The following is a 22,328-nucleotide window of genomic DNA, read 5'->3' on the forward strand; positions in this document are numbered from 1 at the left end:
GCTTTTTCAAAATGGTTAAGCAATGTGGCTTTACAATAGGATTTTTTTTCTCCATTAAGATGGAGATATAAAAAGCCTAGTGCCTGGAACCACCACTCTCTGCAATGGAAAATACTGTTCAAGTTGCACAGAATAGGCAGCCTTCAATTATCTTCAGGTCTGTCATAGTATAGCTGAATGTATCTGTGCAAAAAATATGTGCAAAAAAGAGAAAAAGAATGAACAACAACATGTGTTTGGATTCCTATGAAAAATGTGTACCTAACAGTCTTTATGTTAAAAAAACTTAAGTAACTGGACTGCGTTTGTTGTCACTGAGAAAAAAACTTTAGTCTGTAATATTCCTGGTATTTTAACTTTGGAATGATGTGTACACACATATCATGTGGCATTTCCTCAGTGCTAAAAGATAGTTAAATGATAAAAGTATACTTTCTTGCTTTCAACAAGTTGCAGAAATCTATGCAAGCCTGGTAACATGCAATTAAGACATATGGATACACGTGGCCAGCTCTGGTGATGTTTATGACAAGGTTTTTCTTATTTGTTGCTTTTCTTAATGCTTCTGTAACTGTCATTCTGGATTGCTGGAGAATCTCTTTTTACACATATTTTTTTTCTTTTGCTTGTTTTGTTGCTATTTTTTAAATGAAAGTTTCTAAACTTTACAGTTGAAAAAATCTCAAAGCCTTGACTTGATGTCAGAAAGTTGTAAGGGTAAAAGTGGGGAGAAGCTATTGCCATTCTCACTTGAAAAGCAGAGAAAATCATACCGATAGCACATCAGCACAGGAGGCCAAGCAGTGAGCCATAGCTTTTACTCTCAGCAGAGCTGCGACAATACCAACACTTCAGAACAATGCATTACATTATAGGCCATCGGAAACTGTTCATTGGGGAATATTTTACCTATGAGCATGAGGAGTTTTGTGGGCCACTGGGTGCAATTGTATTCACAGCCAATATAAATGACTGCTTGAGGCCTGTACCAATGGGAATTTTGCCTGTTCTCTGTGAGTCATGACCCACTTTTACTCTCTGAGATCAGGGACAGCTGGAAAAACAACTGATCCCTTCTTGCTTGGAACTCTATAAATCTGAAGTCTCGCCTGGAATATCTGTGCTTTTTTTTTTCCTTGAGTACCCTTGCCATTAAAACATACCGATTAGAAAACCTTTAATTTGTGTCTCTGAGAACAATAGTGACAGCAAAATTTCAGTAATTTACACCAGTTGCAGAGAGTTCTGATTTGAAAATATGGAGTTTAATGAACTATGGAGCGGGGAGCTAGTGGAAAAAGACAGAACTGAAGGCCGTGGAGAGACTGTGCAAGTGAAGTCTTCATTCTCTGCACACTCCAAGAAGGAAGGTTCGAGGGTGGTTCCACAGAAGGGCTACATGATCGCTATTCCCAGGAATGATACAGTGCTATTGGCCAAAACCTTGTGCCCTCTAGAAACTACAAATGAGATTTCATAACAACTCCACAGCTTCCCTGAGCTTTCTAGTTGTGAGGGGAGGATTTAAACAGTTGCCACCAAAATAAGGATATAAATCAACTTGATATAAATTGTTTTTTCATTTTCTGACAAAATGCTTTGCCTTCCTTCCAGAATTGGCCTAACCTGGACCTCAGCTTGGAGAATACTGAGTCTACAGGCCAGTATTGATTTTTCTCTCACTAGCTTATCCCCTGACTTCAAAGTCTGTCTTACAGCATCCCTGGGGGGCTATCAAAAAGCCATTCTATTCCATGGCATTTCCAGCTTCCAGAGAAACACTGATCCCACTCACAGCCGTAAAGTGGAAATCTCCTTTGGCTTCTTCAATGATCCAATACGTATTGGTGCAGAAAAGGTTCTTAACTCTGAACCATGACTTTCTGATTATTACAGTGCCATGCTAATAACACTGAAAGCAAGCCTCTAAGCGCACTGTATAAATAAAGTAACAAATAAAAGCAAATGCAGGGATTGATATTAAACATACGGGAACACAGCCTTTTTAATACACTGCCTCTTGAAACGCTAGGTCACTTTTCTTACCTCTTGAGGCTCTTGACATTGAGATGCTAACACCAGGAAAGATCTCTGCGCTTGGAAAGCAGCACGTACCATCTCTGCCTGTAACAAAAGGAGGAATATAAATTAAACCTTAGCCTGTAACTTCCAATACCTCTTCTTGGCAGCTCAAAGCCAAGTGTGACAGCTCAAATCTTTCTTGCTGCTTCTCATCTAAATCACAGCAACACTGACTGGAAGAAATGTATTACAGTACTGGCTTAGCTATAACTTTTGTTGAAATCTAAGGTTAAGTTCCCTGTCTTCTTCAGATAGGAAATAAAACGAGTTGATATGCAGTCTTTTGGTTATCATTTATAAGATTAGTCACAGGAGGACTTAATTTTAACACTTCAGACAATGTCTAGGCATTTTCATGGTAATGTTTGTACTTGAGTGCATGATAACAGCTTATTACCACTGAAAACGGCAACCTGCAAACTTTCTGTTGAACTGTAACTTAGGCTGTAGTGATGTTTAAGAAGAGTTGAGCTTGGCATATTTGCTGAGGGACTGTGCTGGAGTTCATTCCTTGCCTGTTCTATGTGAGCAGACCCTAAGGTCAGTGGCTATGAGAGATGGTGGCTGAAGATTTTGGGGCAATTTTCCCCCACAGAACTTTAGAATTTGGCTTAAAGCTGCATCTGACAGCATGTTTACATGCTAACAGTGTGAATGGGAGGTAAATCTCTACACTCCCCAGTGTTCCCTATTGTTCAATTTTCTGGTCTTTTTGGTTTTTTTGAACACTACACATTTTCTGTACATTATGAATGATGTACATCAGTTAGAATCTAATCGCTATTTCAGTATCACCTATACCTCATTCAAGTGGATGAGTAGTGACTAGGAGAAAGCATTATTGATATAGAAAAGAACTATTCATAACTAGTGTATATTGCTAAATAAAACCCAAACCAAACCAAATGCTGTTAAGTTAATCTAATATGAATAGGTACATTTATAATCACTTTGTGAAAGGGTGGGGAAGCTCATGCTGTTTTTCCCTGGGGTTTCTTCAATCTAAAAAGAAAACAAGGAAATTTTATATACAGGCCTATGTGAATGCAACTTAAAATACACAGAAGTCAGGAAATTTGAAGCTGTAGCAAAGTAAAACAGCCAAATTGTGCTTATTCATCTTAAAATGTGATGACATGAATAAAACATAATCTGTTAGGATGAAGATCACTGCAAGGAAGACGGCAAAAGCGGCCCAACCTGGACAGTATTTGGGAAGAAGGGGATATTATGGTCTGACAGGCTGAGATTTGGAAGAGGGTAATCATCTCTATAAGTAGATAAAGAAATAAATAAGGGAAATTGTATGAGCATAGGAGACTTAAATTTTCCAGACATAGACATAAATACCATCAATAATAGCAAGGTTTAGATATTCTTAGACATTTCAGAAGACTGACTTTTTGGTACAGAAATTCATAAAACAACAAAGTGTGTGCTATTTTAAGCTTAGTTTTTTTGTGTGAGGAGGATCTTGCAAAACAGCTGACCAAAAACTAATGTTCTACGAGGAAGTGATTATGAATGGATTTGGTTCTTCTTAAATTGCAAGATGGACAAAAATAAATCTATAGCTAAGGCTTGGTATTTTAGAATGGCAAACTTTTAGAAAATAGAAAAACCAGTGAGTGAAGATGACTGGCCTGAGGAACTTAGTGATTTGAGTGCAGGAAAGGATGGATTTACATTAAGAATGGAAATAATCTATGCGTGCTGGGCAGGAGGAAGAAATTATAGAAAAGGCTAGAGTCTCTGAATGAGTAACTAACTAAAGCAAGATACTAAGAATAGGTACAAAACCCCCAAAGGGTGAGAATAAGCCTTGATTATCAAGGAGAACTTTTTTTCAGGCATCATAAAATATAGAAGCAAAGGAATGATCAATAAAGGCCTTGTTGAACTGTACCTTGCACAGAAAAGTAAAACAAAGCCATATTTTTTTAGCTACTGGAACAATAAAGAAATAAAGCGATGAAGTGAGGCCATGGCAGTGACCTGAAGGGTAAGATGGGCATGCCTACATTATTCTTGATGTATAGCTTACCTGTTGTTGAATAAATGCTCTTCCCCAGTTTCAAGGAAGTTGATGTACATTAATATATTGAAAGGATAGCTAAGGAGAATGATGATAAATCAATGGGAATTACATCATTTGAAGGGGAAGTCAAATACATGTAGCTTAGTGTGACAAAATCATTGGGTCCATATTATATTCATTCTAGCGTACTGAAGACACTGGCAGATGGAAGAACAAGTAGAAAAGATTTTAAATATATATCATTTGGAGATAGTACCAGATGACAGAAGTATGCAATGATGGATTGGGAAAATATGCCCAAGAAGAGGGGGAAAAAGCATGTCAAGTGATTTCATGGCTATTAGTTTGACTTCAGCACCATGCACATTTGTAACGGATTTGAAACGAGTGATTAAAAACACATATGAAAATTAAAAATGGGAGAAATTACAATTAGATTATCTGTGATTAAAATAATTACTTTTGGGGATGGTTTGGAGTTTTCAGTTTCTTAGACAAGGATAATGTGTCAGATCTCGTATATTTAGATATTATATAAAATGCTTATTGAGGGTCCCCATAGGAAACTCATACTTTAAGCAGCAATGATGGAAATTAGTATAAAAACTCTTAAATTGGATAAGAAGCTGGATAAACGGAGACAACAATAGGGTATATTACAGGTGGTTTTATTTGGGTGGAGGAAAGTTGCTAGTTGTGTTTCTCAGGGATTAGTTTTAGGAACCATCAATATGTTTATTAGTGTCCTAAGAGCAAGAATTAGGTGTGCACTCATAAAATTTGTGGGCAACACAAAGTTAGGAGGTTTTAATATTGTCAAGGACTCACTCATCACTTGAGAAGAGTAAGACAATTTTTTGACACAGGTCATATGAATAGGATAAAATTTAGCAGTCCTCCCCTCCGCCCCTTTAAAACAATGCATGATTTTGAGTGTAAACACGGAAGTGATTAATTGGAAATCCTGAAGACTGGAAAATGCAAGTATAAAAGCCAGGAAGGTGGCTTTGTGAAAAGAGCTTATGCAGTTCTACAGTGGATGTGGCAAAATATTTTTAGTAGAGCTATAAAAGTGTTAGTACCATTGAAGAGGACCTCCTCTGGAATTCTGTGTAAAGCACTAGTCATCTGTGTTAAATAAAGATGAGCTTAAATCAGAATTGATGCAGAGAAAACCTATTTGGATGTCTAGAGCAGTATCTGTCATACACAGATAAATTTTAAGTTTGACTTGTTTTGCTCAGCAACACAGTGGCTGAGGAATATGATGATTCTTTCTCATACAGAATGTAAATAACAGAGAAGGAAGAAAATGGTAGTGTCAGCACATGATCACAGGTCTGTCAACTGGGTCATGAGTAATCATAATCTCAAATTTAAAAGATTTCCAACTATCCAAAAAGTGAAGTTCAGAATGGATCTTCCAAATTCCTACAAAGAACCAGCATTATTTTAAGGTAGAGCTTTAAATGCTGATCAAATGGATCATAAAACATGAGCAAAGTGTTCTTAGATACAGAAAATTAAGATTGTTTTGTGAGTTCTTGAACATACACTGAGCTGATAACATCAATGAGGTTTGAAAAATGTGTCTGTTTGGCACTTTGTTTACACTGCATTAAATCCATGCTTTTGGGTTCCCACTGGTCACTTATGGAGGCTGAGGAGGACTTTTTTCTCCACTCAAAGTAACAAATGGTTTCTTGTCTGATTTTTCACCTCCTTCTGCTGAAGCACTGGAATTTGGTCAGAGCTGGAGACAGACTGTAAGATGACGTACACTGATGTTCCTAAAAGACTGACATTCCTTGAGTATGGCTCATACCTGTGTCTTGCTCATCTGACCAATGTTGAAACTATCGTTGGATGTGGAATCAGGATGTACTTCTCCTCCAGACATATATTACTCTTTCATGTTTATTACTACTCCTCCTCTACTGCAGAATGTGGCCAAGGCCACTTTCTCAAAATGTCTGGGAGCCGTCTTTAACAAATCTTCTGCTATTGAGGGCACCCAAGCCATTGCTAACACCCTTTGAGTTACCTCTGGTGCATTAGAAGTGTGGCTTTTTGCATTTTCTTATTATCCTAAATTTATTATACAATGTTGGAAATGCTCAGTGGTCAGTGGACTAGATATTGATTGCAAGGCTTGTGCTGTATGCCCAAAATTTATCCAGCCCCAAAAGCTTTTAGTTGTGTAGGGATCAGAGCACTCAGATCTCTCACCTTTGAATTTAAATCTTAATCAAAGGATCGTGCTAACACAGTTTTTGCATTTTGCAAGCAGAATTTTATAAGACTTCTGCCACAGTTACTTCCTTCTTTCTCCAACAGCATTAAAAAATGGCTTTCTGAGTTTTACTATTGCCGAGCATGCGGTACTTCTTTCCACGCATCCCATCAAAGTAATAGAAGAGCTTCTTCTCATTAAGAATGCATTAGTTCAGTCTATCACCACTCCAGTTCTTTCTTGTAGTCTTTGAAATGTGACACTTCATTGCTACCTCCTTCTATTTAGCAGGCAGGCTGCGTTAACTAAGCAGACAGCACTATTTTTTATAGGGAGATGACTCTTTCATTAGACCCCCATATCCAGTGAAGACTAATGAGTGAAAATGGAACCGGGGGGATTTTTCTGAACAACTTGTGTGGCTCAGCTGAAAGATTGCCACAGAACAAATCGTCTGAAACTCCTTCAGTTATAATGAACGATAGTAACGGAGCCTGAGTGTCGAAAATGCACGGGAATCATGAGTAAATTTATCAGAGTAGACTAGAACACAAACTTGCACACATCTATCTGCAGATAGAAATGGGCATATTTTGGAGCAACAGATAATTGACATCTAAAAACTTTGGGTAATCCTTTTGGCATTCTTGGGATTATGCATGGAGACAGCAATCATCAGACAGATTCCTCAGCTGAGGTGAGTATTTTGAAGGAAGCAAGTTCCTCAAAGCATTTCCTACTTTGCTTTTAGCAGTTTGTTCTAGAGGCTGGAGGAGACGGCTGTGACTGTGGACTTGAATGCCAGGACCATGTGGCGTTCCATTCACCACTTCAGCTTCCCCATCAGTAAAGCGTGGAATAAGGTGTCTTAGTCCTTTACCCCAGGTGTATTTGATAGCTGACTGAGGTGATAGATATGGTTGGAAGAGCCAAAGTCTGACATGTATGCAATGTCAGCCCAGTTCCATGTCTGTTGAAACTGGTGGCTGACTACAGTGAGTGACCTCTCTGTCACCATAGCAGTAACAGCATAGACGGGCCTCTTCACAATTAAGCCTGCAGAAGTTAATGGAGGAATCATACATATTTAGAAGTAATCTTTTTAATAGCAACTGGTTTAACCTTCTCTGTCACAATACAATGCCAACTGTTGATATTTCCCAGAAGCCACTGCTTGAAAAATTGCCAGAGGCTCTGTGAGAGATGTCTAATGGTGACAATGCTTCTGACCTGTCTGAAGTAGAGTGAGTATGGATTCCACCCAAACTTGCACTGTTTCAGACTGAGTAGACATGGATGCACTGAACGTGAAGCTTAAACTACCAGTTTGCTTTAGCAAAGTTCAGTTCTCCAGAGCAGATGTGATTTTAGGATCTATCTCTTTCTCATTTTAAATGTTTTATTCAGTCTAAGTTGCCCATCACTCTGGTATCCAAGCACTAATAAATATAAATATTTATGTGACCACAGTTTGGCAAATGACAAGAAGAAACAGGCACATGCATTCAGATCTCAAGTTACAAGTAAATTTAGTCTTTGAAAAAAATAATAAAACTAAATAGAAGTAAGAGAAACAAACAAAGGATTTCCTAATGAAATTTAGTCAAGAAAATTACTCTATTGACCTGATAATATTAAATTTGTCAAATGTTATTATATTTAATAATGTATTTCCTCAGAGTCATAGCACTGAAAAGCATAATGTAAATATCAGAATCCACTGGACTTCTGTTGTTAGAGAATACTACACATCTGCATATATATATATGCAAACTTTAACAGTGATAATTTGCAAATCAAAATACAGATCTATGTACATTTTGGATTTCTAAAATATACTTAATGACTTTATTCTGAAACAAAATAGTAAAGAAGACGTGAGGGAAAAGAATTGGGATTTAGTGGTCCAAAGTTCTAACGTAGTTTCTGCAGAAACAATTTTGGGTCCTTTGGATTTAGCAAAAGATACAATGACTGACAGCAAATGACAACTACAGCTGGAGCTTCACTGTTATGAGCGAAGACCCCAGTCTTTCTCTAAAAGGGACAGTACTGCCAGAGGAAGAGAAACAGTTTGTCTTTTACATTCTGCTTTCAAGAGCCTCTTCAAAGTGAAGTGGTGAAGTGGCTGGTGGCTTGAAGGGAGAACTAAGAAATGGAAAAAGAATGAAGTTTAGATTAAGTATGGGGCTGCCATAGAAACTGTCCAGGCCAGCTGAAGAGACAGTATTTATTTTGTACAGCTAATTGGCTGATAGAGATTTTTTAAAACTGGGCCAAATGCTGAAGAGTCAATGGCAGTTCTCCAAAGAGAGCAATTTATACTGGAAAAGGAAAAGGAAAGAGAGAAAGAAACTGTCACCTTTCTCTTACTGGTCCATGCAGCAAACAGGGTTGAAATTCTAGTCAAAATTGAAGTCAATGGGAGATTTGCCATTGATTTTGATGGAGCCAGACACCACCCCAGATATTTTCTGTTCTATTTTCAGATAGATACATTTGACTACCACCAATCAGCTGTCCTCTATTAGTGGGTTTTTTTAGTGTTTTTCAGCCTTCATGGCTATGTCTATATTAGGGAATTTTAGCTAAAGTTTCTCAGCATTGCTACTGCCTGTCCAGTACCAATCTAAGGTTATATCAGTGCTAGTCTCTCTAGCTGTTTATATCTGCCAGTGTATTAAACACTGGGTCATGTAACTGCACAATGCTAGCCAATATTACTTATTTGTTGTTTCAGAGTAGCATCTGTAACTAGGTTCATTAACTTTACCTTTTAGTAAGCTTGACTGTGACTTAAACCACTCAGAGCTCTTACAGCTCTTACCTCTGGAAGAGCTCAAACAATATTGGTCTTAAAGATCTTTCAGTGCTAATGACATAAGACAGATGGATAGAATTGTTTGGGGTAAATCATTGCTCATCTATCTGCCATTTCATTTCTCCGTATGAAACACGAACTGTACACATGTACTGGAGTAAAGGGGTATTCAAAGCCACGACAGTTGCTTTTACATTAATTGCAAAATTATTGCCTTGGATAAAGAATATACAGGTTCTGCATCTTTTGCACCAATAAAATTTGCCCCAGTGTTCCAGAATTTCCTCTAAGATCTCCCAGTTTTGAGTGACATGAACTGTTCTGATTGACCTCAAGGGATTGCTAACTTTAAAACCTAATGAATGCTATTTATATGTCAGCTTTGTTAAATAATTAATTATTAATCTTGGTAGCAGAAGCAGTCAGTTATCTTGTTTGTCTGTCACTGTTTCAAACAGATATAAATATTTGGCTGCAGGGCCATTGCGGCTACTGACTGCTGCCAAGTGAAGCAGTAGGAGATCATATTCTCCGAAAAGATCTCCAATAACCTCAGCCCACCAGAGAAGAAGAGCAAGTCCAGACTAAAGCTCCTGACTAGCTGATGCTCTCCTAAAGCTCAGGCTGCTTTTGTGTCTTCCAGATTCACAAATTCTTCACGAATCTGTTTTACAACAGCCAAAAAACTGCAACTCTCCTGACCTCTGTTCATTTCAACTTCTACACGGAAGTTCCAAAAACAGATGTAGTGTATTGATAATTAGGGATTCCAGAAGATTCACCATAGAAAAATACTGAGAATTATGTGCAAAAATAAATAGTCCACACATTACTGAAGACATGGTCTATTTACAGACTAAGGGGTTTTTTTGTTTTCAATACTTTTCTTTTCTGAACAGTTTTGAAGATGTTCAAGAATTCAAGTTTGCCATTTACATTGCAGACTGCTGTCTTCTGCAAGAGTCAGTCACCTGCTGGAGATTTCACAGCCGCCTCACTGCACAGCATATAGTCATGGATCTACATTTAAAGGATTCCACATCAGTAGAAGGCAAAGATGCTATTGGCACATTGCAACACCTGATCTTCCAGTCCCTGGTGCTTATCTATAGACTGGACATCTCCAAAACTGATTGTCAGCTGTCTGGAATTTGTGCTGTCGTGTTCTGCCTTTATACTATGTAATTAGTGATAATCATAGAAACAAACAGCTGATAAAAACAGCCAAACATTTTAAGAACAAACATAAAAACATCATGAGAACAAATGGCTTCTCTACAGTGCAGAGGATACACCACTAAAATCTATACTAGGCCACCATTGTTGGTTGGAGCTTCTAATAACCAAAGACTGTCATACTATATTTTATGAGCTTTAGAGTATGAGTAACAGCTAATATTGATCAGTTGGTTTTGACCAGCCTCCAGTTTGTCCCCAGGACTCCTGAGGTGAAAGGCTAACACTGTAAAAGAATGACAACTCAGAAAAGTATGCAATTTTCCCAGGGGATTAATTTAACTAATGATATTACGAGAATATCCTTTGTATCACATGTCAAAGGTTATTCCATGACAAAGTTGTAATTTTTTTGGAATTAGTATTGGGGAGAGTAGATAGAACGCACCCCAACCTGCACAGGCATTTATGGAAGTTAGCCACAATCTTCCTGAGAGAGCTCTTACAGCTCTTTATCCTGACTAGCCTGCAAAAGCAAGCAGGTTTCTCCAAGAGAGATGGGAAAGGAAAACCAGCCCACTTCAGGATTTCATTAAGGAACAGAAACTGCGGTACATTAAAGTTTCACAGACTTCCAAAGCTTCTAGTTTCTGCTATTACTTGGAGCTACATTGTGTATCTCTGAAAGTGTGCATTAGTTCCTTAAATAAATAGGAACCACATACAATGTACTGAATAGATGAAGTGCAAACTTTGGTTATTATCAAGGTCAACCATTTTTAAAATTCAAGTTCCTTTTTTTTCCCCATGGACGTCTGAGTTCAGAATTCTTTGGAGGGTGCAGTTGCCTGTGTTGAGGAATTATTTGTGGAGAGACCTCATTTCCCTGAGGAAAGGCAAACCTACATTTCCTACATGGACAGACGCTGTAAACCAGCACATCAGACAACCACAGAGATCTTGGGGATCTGCAGGTGTCATTTTCATCTGTACAAATGCGCTTTTGCCTGCACTGGCTGCAGGCACTCTGGTTATTTCTCTGATGGGCTGTTTTGCCCCTGAGGTCTGCTGCTAAGCAGTCCCACTCTCTATCCCCAGCTATTCTCTCAGAAGCCCTTCTCAGTGAAGGTCCCAATCCATGCTGAGGAAATTTCAGAAAAGGCTTTATGATTTCACAGGTCTAGGATGTCATTCATGTGTCCCCGATTTAACAAATAGAAGTTCTAGGAACTTCAGATGCTTATCTCTGTAAATTAAAAAGGTTGCAGCACTTGTTGAGGTATCACTTCATAAATACTCTTTTGGCACTGTTCACTGGGCACCCTACTGAGGAGCTGATTTCTTCACTTTCTGTGTCTGACAAATACCAAATTCCCCGATAAAAAGATTGGAGAACCATCCATTTCTAAGAAATTGCAGTTTTTAGAGAGAAAGCTTGGATAAATAGGTTCTTATATTGAAATGGCTTTGTGTATGTTCTGTCTCTCACGCACTTCAGGACAACTGTTGACATTGCCCACCTCATTCTGCAAGTAGTCACACTGAGCTCCCTGAAAGCAACTCCAAGGCTAGAAGTGCCAGAATCTGTCCCCTTGTAACTTCACTTCCACTTTTATCACCTTGAAAGAATCCCAGACCCTGACCAAACTGTGCTAACATGGAAGGAAGTACAAAGCTTAAAGCTGACACATCCATATGATATTTAAGGTTTCTTCCCACCTGAACCATGCTTTCCTTTTCACAGGTGCTAAATACCAAAAGCCTACATTTACTTGGAGAGGGGCCCTCAGGCTCTCTGAAAGGCAAGGTAGTTATCTACATGCACACTGATGAGATTGAAAAGCAGATCTGACCTAAGGTGGTTTTTTAAACAGAACATGTAGTAAAGCAACAAGAAAGAAATATTTCAGCCTCAGAGATCTACTTCAAGATCCTAAACCGATCTTTTTATTATAGCTCTGGGATTTAGAATAAAACATACAATTAAACTTATGAAACAAAATAGCAAAAATTAAACTGCTTTGCAGTTCAGATTAATTATGAAAATACATAGTTCAATTTATGGATGTCAGTAGACTAACAGAAGTTACCAGTGACAGAGACATGGTTTAATCTATCCTAATGGACTCTTCAATATTCAGAAATCTGGCCGTATTGATCATGCAATTCATACTGGATAAAAAGAGGCAATACACATTTGTGGCCACATTCTACCCTCATCACTCCTGACAGCACTCCCAGCTTATTTAAAACAACATTCAAACCGCGCATTGGTTTCCCTTGTGGCTTAATTCTCATTATTCACTGAACTCCTTTTTACTAGAAACTGACTGAAGAGCCAGATTCTGAGCTCATTGTTTGGTTTTTTGCTGACTACAATGAACAGCCTTCTCAGTTTCCAAGCCCAGCATTTCTATACACTCAAAACAGTTGCAACCACCAACTAGCAAAATAAAAGCAGGTCAGGGATGGAGAGGCAGGATGAGTGAAAAGAGTGTGCACGTGCTTTTCAGAAAGAATGAGACTGAAAATTAATAAAACACTTGCTCATAGCCTGTAGCAACAAATGACATCAATCAAGCATGGGAGATGTTTGTCCCAAAACAGGAAAAAAAGTAAAGAAAAAAAAAAAGAACATTCATGGATGTATATTTCTCAGCTTGAAATAAATGGGCTTAAATAATGTTACCACTCCAACTTGAAAAATCATAATTCTTTGCAAGAGAAATAAGAACCATGAGCACTGATGCCAGTAAAGAGAGTTTTCAGGTCACAAGAGGTTCATGCTGATGACAAAAGCAGGGATACTGTCTCTCCGCTCCTCTGTCTTGGTTTTCCTGGTGGATCAAGATAGTTTAATTTGCCAGTGGTTCACTGGAAATTACTGCTGTAAGAACCACAACCACAGACCTCACTGTTCCAAGGTTGAGTGCCTGAAATGACTGCCACCTATGCCCTCCCAATCCTGGACTGCTTTGAATCACAGAGAAAAGTAAGAAGTCTGATTACCTTATCAAGGCTTCCCCATGGACCTTGGATCTGTGCCAACTCCAGGTCTCCAATCGTCCCTAATAAGTGCCTCCCTACTTTACACTGGCAAGTGTCCTATGCCATGACTTTGCAACAGGCTCACTGAGACACTCTCACACTGTGTTTGTGGCTGTGAGTGCAGCTGGTCCACACACGAAAGCTATCCTTCATTTAGCTAGATAATTTAGCCATGTAATTTTATCACCTTATGATTTTTGCTTAAGCTGATGCAGCACTTTTCAACCTATGGGGCACTTATGCTTGTAGGTCTATACGCTGCTTCTGGAAAAACACCAGGAAAAACAGGTTTCCTGTCAGTAGGCTCAAATTTGCTCTTAAAGGGCTTCAATGAAAAATTGTTAGAGGATAGCAAAATTAGCATGAGCTAGCATATGATGAGTTCTGATTTAGTCTTCAAATGACTGAAAATATAATGTATGCCTTGATTAATTGCTCCAATCATTAATTAAATTAATTGGTAAAACATGGACCTTAAATCTAGTCTGAACACTGGATATTATTCTGAATTCATCCAATCGATTAAAGAGCCCTTCACTATTGGATTTTTTTCCATACGAGCAAGTTATCTTTTAACATTTTCTTGGGCAAACATGATGGAGTTTTCTTTGGTTTCCTGCTGCATATAAGGTTTCCCACTCAAATCATTCTGATACGGTTTTCCTGGCATCCTTCAGAAATCAGAAAATCCCATTGTACTGGGTAACCACATACAGATGTAATCCCTGCTTTTAGGGGCCAACAGTTTTAGACCCTTACCCAAAAAATGGTGCCTGATCAACTGCACTACTTTGAAATCAACATAGCGACTTATGTTGTATGGACCATATGGAACATACATACTAAGGAGGTTCCTACTTAGTCAGGAACTACTCCATATGCAAAGAAGCCCCATGAAAACAGGTTATGAAGAACTGTTGACAGCCTTGACTGTTTGTGTTTCTGATTTCTTATGTTTCTGACTGAGAGAATGCCATATGGAATGTTCTCATTATATGTTCCCACCACCACCCCTCTAAATTTACAGGTGCATGTTTCTCGTGCCAGCAACACACAACTAAATGCCCAGTATTGGCCACCACGGCATATACTTTTCAATAGAGTCTGTCTGACTTTTGTCTCTTCCTTGCTTTTTTAAACAAGAAGAAAAGCAAGTGGTATTTACTGCAATGTCAGTGTCAAGAAACTAACAGCCTGATCCAGCTCCCATCAAAACTAATGGAAAAACTCCCACCCTTTCAGGGGGTGTTGGTCTAGACTTGCAATGGACAGGTTCTTCATGCTCAGGAGCCATCTTTATTCCCAACCAGGTGTCTTACAGTCAGACAGGTGCAACCATGTCTGCACACCGCTGCACCTGACCCAATAAATCCTGCTTGTTTTGAAAGCCAGATCCAATCCCTAGGCCACAAGTAAAGTCGTCCTTTGGAACAGAGCAATCAAAAGTTGTAAAATTCCTAAAAATGATACTTTTTCTGGATTAGCCACTTGGCTACTTTGTGTATATTGCATTTCCATCTTTCTCGTCATATTAAAGCAAACATTCTTTATTGCTTATGTTATGAAGTATCTTGTAGCACACATACAAGGTGAGAAATATAGCTGAATTAGCATTACAAAATCAACTTTAATATTGATAGATTTCCAAGGTTGCTATTTCAGTTGATGATTAATTGTGTTTTTTCACTTTTGGTGGATAACAGTGCTGTTTTCTACACTTAGTCTCTTTCTTTCAGCTGAGTGCATTTTGTATGCTATAAAAAATGTTTGTCTTTTTATTCTTTTTTATGTATTCTGTTTTTCCCAGTCCTGTGGTAGCTACTTGGTTTGGTGTTTATTTCATGTAGCAGAAAATACAATCACAGAAATGCAAAGGCAGCCTGACAGCAAGCTCCTCTTTGGGCATGTTGACATCACCCTCCTCTCTGAGCTCTAATTCAACCTTCAACACAATGCCTAAAACCACACAGCCTCTGGGCACAAAAGACAAACACGAGAGTACACTTGTGCACTCTGTTGCCCTGTAAGCAAATTGCCTTGTTAATGAGGAATCAGTCAAATAATGGGTTTGATAGTCTGTGTTTAGATTAGGTAAGATAAAGTGCAAAAGTGTTTTTTGGTGTATCACAGACAGCAGCACATCCCATTCGAAGTTCAGGGCTATGAAAGCTATTGACTAATTCTTCAACATCTCTCACAAGAAAAGACAAGTACAGCTACTTCATGTGTAATAACTACTCTTTGGTAAAAATAAGGAAGCTAGGATTTTTTAACTTCACTGATAGGCCAAACCAGAGCTGCACTTTGCCAAGTGTATATATACCTCATAAAAGGTAACTCCTGCTTTCAGTTGTCTGTCTATATTTACATGGACTACGCCTAGGAGGAGGAGAGGAGAATGCCATTGCTTTCATGTACTAGGTAAGGAAAAGAGACTCTGTGGGTGCATGCATACAAACAATGTTTGTGGGGTGAATGTTGCTTCCCCTGCTCATGATGATAACAAATCAGAGAGCCCCTGCAGATTGGATAACATGCTGTGAATTGCTACTTCATGCTATCTTGTTCGAGTAGTCATACATGTAATGAATTGTACCTAAACTCTCTCCCAGTAAGTAGCAAGCTAACCAACAGCCTTTTTATTTCTGAATGCTCCAAAACCACAATGTAGATGGCTGTCTGTCTGAGCTCTGCATTTCCGCAGCTGGAAGTTGATGGAAGAGAGGAGGGAAAAGGCATCCGTATTTCTATAGTTTTCCTTTCCAAGCTAAATAGCTGGGATGAGAGAAGAGGGAACATAACTGAATCACTCAGACAATCTGTTCTTTTAACTGGTGGGGTTGGGAGGTTAAAATATTTTTACAAATAAACAATAAAAAAAGGCAAGTATTAGTTTATGTGTTTGACAGGAAGGCTGTAATTCTGTTCTGCTCTGTACCACATAAAATACTAAAATATGGAAATTTTACGTTATCTGTCCTCTTGTAGAACTAGTACATTCTCTTCTTATCATTATGTCTCATCTGGTACATTATTCAAACTCAAGCCAAAGTATTCCACCACTTGAGATATCACATAAACAAAAACAATGTGAAGAAGCTCATAATAAACACATCACAAAAACCTGCTTCTTGGCCTTCTAAAATCTTGCTTGCTTTGCTTTAACAGGGCAAAGAGCACATCAAACCTGCTTGAACAGCTTCCTCACTGGGACACAATCTGAAGGTAGACCGTGTCTTCCACAGGCAGCTCTTTGTCATCCTCAGCACCTTTTCTGTAGTGGTGGATGCATCTGGGCAAAGTGATGGGACTCAAGTCTCTGTGATCCAGCAATCAGCCAGTGCTATCCTATCTGCTGGGGCGTAAGAGAACTGCCTATGCCGTAGACCCACAGTCTATTTTATATTGCTTCTGATTTTCCCTCATTCTGACAGAAGAATGGTTCAGTTTTGGCACACATGGTGAATCAGCTTCAGGGCTGTTATAACCTGAATAGTTGGTGACAGCCTCCAAGACACTGGTATGTCAGGCCAAAGACAGCTGGTTGGCAGCAGTCCTGGCCATACTCACTCTTTCACTGACTTCACATGCTCTATAGTTATGACATGGACAGCAGAAAGTGGTTTCATAAAATCTGTGCCTGTAGGGAACTTCCTATTTCAAAGAAATATCCATATAATCACCAGATTTTTATTCCACAGTGACAGGACAGGAAAAGGATCTCATCTTAGCCGTTTAGGATAATTTGTTTTAAATTGACAAAGTAAAAACCCTAGCCATTCTCTGTCTTTAAAAAAGTGGTTAGTTTCTTTAATGCAGTTGACCTCAGAGACTCACCACTGCATGTACTGTAATTTGAATGAGAAATATGCTGCTCTCAAGACTGAGTCTAAGCAGAACTCTTCTCTGATAAACTAATCTTTGTAAAAGCCACCGTGCTGCTGTGTTTAACAGAGCTAGGAGCTAGCTATTAGTTCTCTTTTTTATTTTGTTCTCTTTTAATAGACTAGAGTACAGCATGCTGAAAAAATAGGAATGGGGCTCCCCAGTAGATATTATTTATGGCTGTATTCTTCCTTTTGCCAGAAACACAAACCACACAATCCTTACAGCAATCAGCATGAAACACATCATGTTAAATCCCTCATTTCTTTAGCATAATATGAAGTCTCTCTTTCTCTCATATTACCACTCTGGTCAGTCAGGTATGTGAGGTTTTTCTAGGCAACAGGTGTTTTTTGAAATAAAATACAACCTTCCCTTCAGCTCATTATGTGAAAGAGACAGCAGCTGCAAGTATAATGCTGAGGACACATGGGCTATAAGACACCCAGAAGAAAAATACTCCTTGTTCCACTTGTTAAGGTAAAGCACAGATGTTGCTTCAGTGATAAGCATGAGCATAAGGCAACCACAGTCTGCTTCATGTTGTAAATTCAGAATCTAAGATTTCAGAATATTTAATAGGCTGCAATCAGAATCACCGGTTTCTTTATGTAAGGGAAAGTTGTTTATGTCTAATCTCATAGTCCTAACAAATACTCCTTACCACAGTTTGCATTACGCTATCGTCAACAATATGCTAGGGACTATCCACAGACTTGGCAGATAAATTACTAATAATCTTTTATATGGACAATTATGAGTATCAAATAGTGACAAATGCATAAATTAATACACTTACTGATTTAAACATTTACAGATAGTGTATATTTAAAAGGTTTTAGTCACTTAGAATGTTAAATGCAATTTTTTTCCCTGCTTAGTGTTGGTACTAAGGCTACTTCTGTATCACTCAGATCTAGACTGTTGAGAAATCAACTGCAAAATAATGGTGTCTAATGAATGTAATGACCAAAGCTAGAACCGATCCTTTCCAGGGAGCAATTTTCTGCTCAGTTAGGTTGATAATTGCCCCCCCCCCCCCCCCCCGCTTTATTAATTTTTCTCTAATTTATTTTAAGAACAAAGTACATATATTGTAGCTTATAGTATAACTGTTAAGGTGAAAAGGCTTTTGCAAATAAAAAGGAAGTGCAGCATTTCCTTCGAAACACAAAGATCCTCTAGAATTGCCTGATCTCCTTACTCCCTCCAGTTTTCTAGGCCTAACTAGGTCAGAAACTCTATCCTACCAACAAGAACATATAACACCACAGAGAAAATACAGTTCACAGAATAATCCCAGAGCTCTTGCTCTGTGAGTAGGCTGGTTATTTTGGCTGTCTTGCAAAATATTTATGCTGGCCTTGCAGCATAAATCCCCATAGCTTGTAGGACTGCATGTTTTTCTGGCTACAGTGTTTGTTATGTAGAGCAGCAGCTGCAATGAATTGGGAAACGTACACATGGAGAAAGACCTGATGGCATGGATACTAGAAAAAGTCAAAAGCTTCACACTCCTTCAGATCCAGCTCAAACTGACCCTGGCTCTTTTGTGTGTGGTTTTTTTACAAAATCTATATTGGTAAGCTGTTGGTAAGATGAGTCCATCCTTTGTCATTCTATCACCACCAGTTTTAGGGAAGACAGACTTAAAAAATATAATGAAACAAACAAGCTCTGATCACAAGATATTATAAGGTTGCAAAGTAATTTCATCATGAAAATGATAGCATAGTACTTCCTTGCTGTGACATATGTAGTAAAAAAGGATCATTTAAATGTCTGACATACTCATTTTTTAGTTTGCTATGTTGTTCCAAATGAAAGAGATGTGAGTAATAAAAACAAACAATCAAAATAACAAAAATCTTGGCATTGATTGGAAAGATGATGCACACGCCTAGAAGACAACCACAAGAAGTTATCACTGCGCACCTATTGTTTGCTACTCATTTCTTGACTCGTGTTCTTAATGGTGTTCCTGTTGTGCAAAGGGCTTGGCAACCAATAGGACAATTCAAATTGCTTGTGACTGAGAATATTTATATATTTTGCATACTATGGTCTTCAACCTTTGGTGCTGTAGAAGGGGAGCAGTCTCTTCTTATGAATCCATACAGCTTTTTGCCCTTCCTGAACCAACTGTCCTCAGTGTGTTATGCCAGGTTATTATTACTACCAGAACTAATAATTCAGAGTACTGCTATTAAGATTCTCCTCTACTCCGCAATCAAGGCTGATCACACAGATTCCAAGACTTGTACGCTTATATCATGGGGAGAAAATTTGCGTAAATACTCACATGTGTCTTCACATCACCTTCAAGAATCTTGCTGTGCCTGAGAAACTCAGCAACACTTCCATTCAGCAGCCTATCAAAGGCTTCAACATATGGTGCTATGCCTATAGAAGAAGAGTATTCCATTATAATGGGTTCATAAAGTACATAATGCATAGGACATTCCTTTGTAGCAGATGGAGGAGAAATACCATAGGAACAGTGGAAATTGCTGTAACTTAATTTCTGCCATACTCATTGATTTGTGAAATCAGTGAAAAAGGATGTATAATGTTTTTTTCCCAGATAGAAAGAAAAAAACCCTGCTTTTGGTAGAACTTGGCTAGCAACATGAAGAGAATTTACTCTGTATAATGTAGTGGGAAGCCTCTTTTGTCTTAAAATAACAGGTGCTAAAATAAACATTTCTCAGCCCTTCAAAGGCCTAGTGGCCTGATAAGCACGATTGTCTTAACAAAATTCTACTGTTGTACATAAAACAAATATTATCCCCTAAAAAGAATCTGCACTGTACTGAACAACTATTTTTATATCACCCACCCATTCCTGAAGATCTTTGTATTGTTTGGTGGCTTTTAATAGCAAGCAATTCAATTTCCAGTAAGATAGAGTCTTTAGAATGGGCTGACAGTGTATTTATGCAGTGAGATGTGGCTTTGTAATCTCCTTATTTTGTTGTCTGACCTTGCAAAACTGTAACTGGATAAAGAAAGCTCAAATGACTCTTCTAGATGTCACATCCCATTGACTATATATAAGCTATACATTCTAACAGAGGAATAAAAATGCTATTTTCTCAATGGTATACAGAGCAGTTTCCTGATAAAGGGAACAATCAGAAAATGCAAATGCACCTGGCTTCTAAATGGTTTTATGTGGTACCTTTTAAGACAGCAAAAGTAATTTTTCCTTGGATGCTTTCCAGCCCTCCCTTTACGCCCTGACATATCCACATGTCTATGCCTCAGAACCTTTGCCAGGTCCAGCATGAGCAACGCACATGTGAATTTATGGCATCTGTAGGATCTGAGAGACCAAGGTTAAAATACTTCCCAGCCTCTCTCCCTCATTAACGAAGCCTGAAGATTGCTCTGAAGAGGCACCAGGCTTTCCCCAGAGAGTTTGCTTTAACCTTTTGGCACTATATGACAATTGTGTCCAAATTCATAATCTTGAAAGCCCTCTTTATTCCACAAGAGTCATCTGGCTCCTTGACAGAAAAAAGAAAGGCTCTGGCAATTGGAGTTTGCAATGGCCTGTGTGAAAAAAAAAACTGTAGTTAGTCAGCTAGGCGGGATTTCAAGGATCCTTTTGTTCTCTTGATGTCACTCACCTTTAATTCTGAGGAATTTCTGGGCTTTCCTCCATATTAAGTGTTTGTGTGTAAACCCCTCAAATGACCTAGTGTACAAAAGGTTTTAGTTGTGGAGATGCTTTCCAAAGCCCATTTATGTTCTTTGTCAAAATCTGTGTATGTCTCCAAGAGAATCATTGTAACCTTTTACTTTAGCGCAGAGTTTTAAATAGCAGTTCACCAAATGGCAATTGTCCTATGCAAAACCAGAATCATCTAAGCTATTTTTTATTATTCAATACAGCTAACTCCCAGGAGCATTTACTAGAATTTGCTGTGGGCCATGCAGAGCAATTGAATGATTTGTTTGCAATCCTGCCATTGTAATGCCACTTAGGAAAACAGTAAAGGTACAGTTCTCCCATCCTCCTCATTATTTTGTTGTTTCTGAAGAAGTATTAACTGAAAAGTCAAGGTTATTTTTTGTAATAATTCTAATTATGGAATGGTCTTTTAGGGGAGGGGGTCATGGTCAAAGAAAGCAATATATCTCAATTTCCACTAGAGATTTAAAAAAGGTCACACTCTGGCTGAGTGTCAGTTTTAAAGGAGAAAAAGGAAAAGAGACCTGTTCTGTAAGACTGTCAACTCTGCAGTTGCTGTGGAGGTTATGTGAACCTCTGCAGAAGCACGGTAACACAGTCATACAGAATGATGTTTGTGGCACTATATGCGTATCAGTCGCCCAAACTGAAGAACGGGTACAGTCTTTCCTAACTGCATCAGCAAAAGCTAATTCCTGAGTCCCCATGTGAGACAGCTCCACCTGGAGACGTGGTGCAGGCTGGCAAGTGCCCCATGGTGCTGTTCATCTCAGCTTCTTACTGCAGTCTCTTAGTGGGTGTGTTTTATAATCTCACTCCAACAAGGTTTGTCAGTTAGTTTCTTCTAGGGATCTGCTGGGGTTTTAAGGCTCTGCTTCCCGAGGGGGTGAATCTTTTCACTTGATTGAGCTCTTAGGTTAGGCCAAGGATACAGCAATATTCATGGAAGTACTTCACATGGTAAGTTCATCTCCTGTTCTGAAAGCAGCCCTGGTTCTGCAATACTGAGCTCTGGATTAATACCGAGATTCACCTAAATGGATTCATTATAGGATTGAAGCCTGTATTTTTTAAAAATGTAGATTTCCTACTAGTGATTGATTTATTTGTCAGTTTGTACACAGGTCGTGTTTCTCCGTGACTTTGCTACAGTTTACTAGCTGTCTAGGTTTTCGCTGGACTGTACACGTTTTATTACTGAGGCTTACTCTGACAGGCTAACTCACCTGCTATGGAAGCCTGCTGGAAGATGCTCCCTTCCTGCCATAGAAACACGCTGCTTTCAGTCAGCTGCCCCACAGCAGCTGCCAGTGTGTAGGCCCATGGCACACATGACTGTGGGGAAGGT

At 38.7% G+C, this 22,328-nt stretch overlaps 1 protein-coding gene across 3 annotated transcripts in view; it reads right to left on the reverse strand.

Annotated features, from left to right (window-relative positions):
- Positions 1 to 22,328, reverse strand: part of CAP2 (cyclase associated actin cytoskeleton regulatory protein 2) — a 76,372-nt gene that overhangs the window by 41,331 nt on the left and 12,713 nt on the right. For all 3 annotated transcript variants that reach the window (XR_012041050.1, XM_072853295.1, XM_072853296.1), the window contains exons 3-4: positions 19,586 to 19,686; positions 2,047 to 2,124 (exon numbers count right to left, since the gene is read on the reverse strand). Coding sequence is in view for 2 of the 3 variants with exons in the window: in XM_072853295.1 (XP_072709396.1) it covers positions 2,047 to 2,124; positions 19,586 to 19,686 (179 nt within the window). In the remaining variant the exon portion in view is untranslated. The remainder of the gene's footprint in view (positions 1 to 2,046; positions 2,125 to 19,585; positions 19,687 to 22,328) is intronic.

This window comes from Ciconia boyciana, chromosome 2 (assembly GCF_034638445.1).
Source record: "Ciconia boyciana chromosome 2, ASM3463844v1, whole genome shotgun sequence".
Classification (NCBI taxonomy): domain Eukaryota; kingdom Metazoa; phylum Chordata; class Aves; order Ciconiiformes; family Ciconiidae; genus Ciconia; species Ciconia boyciana.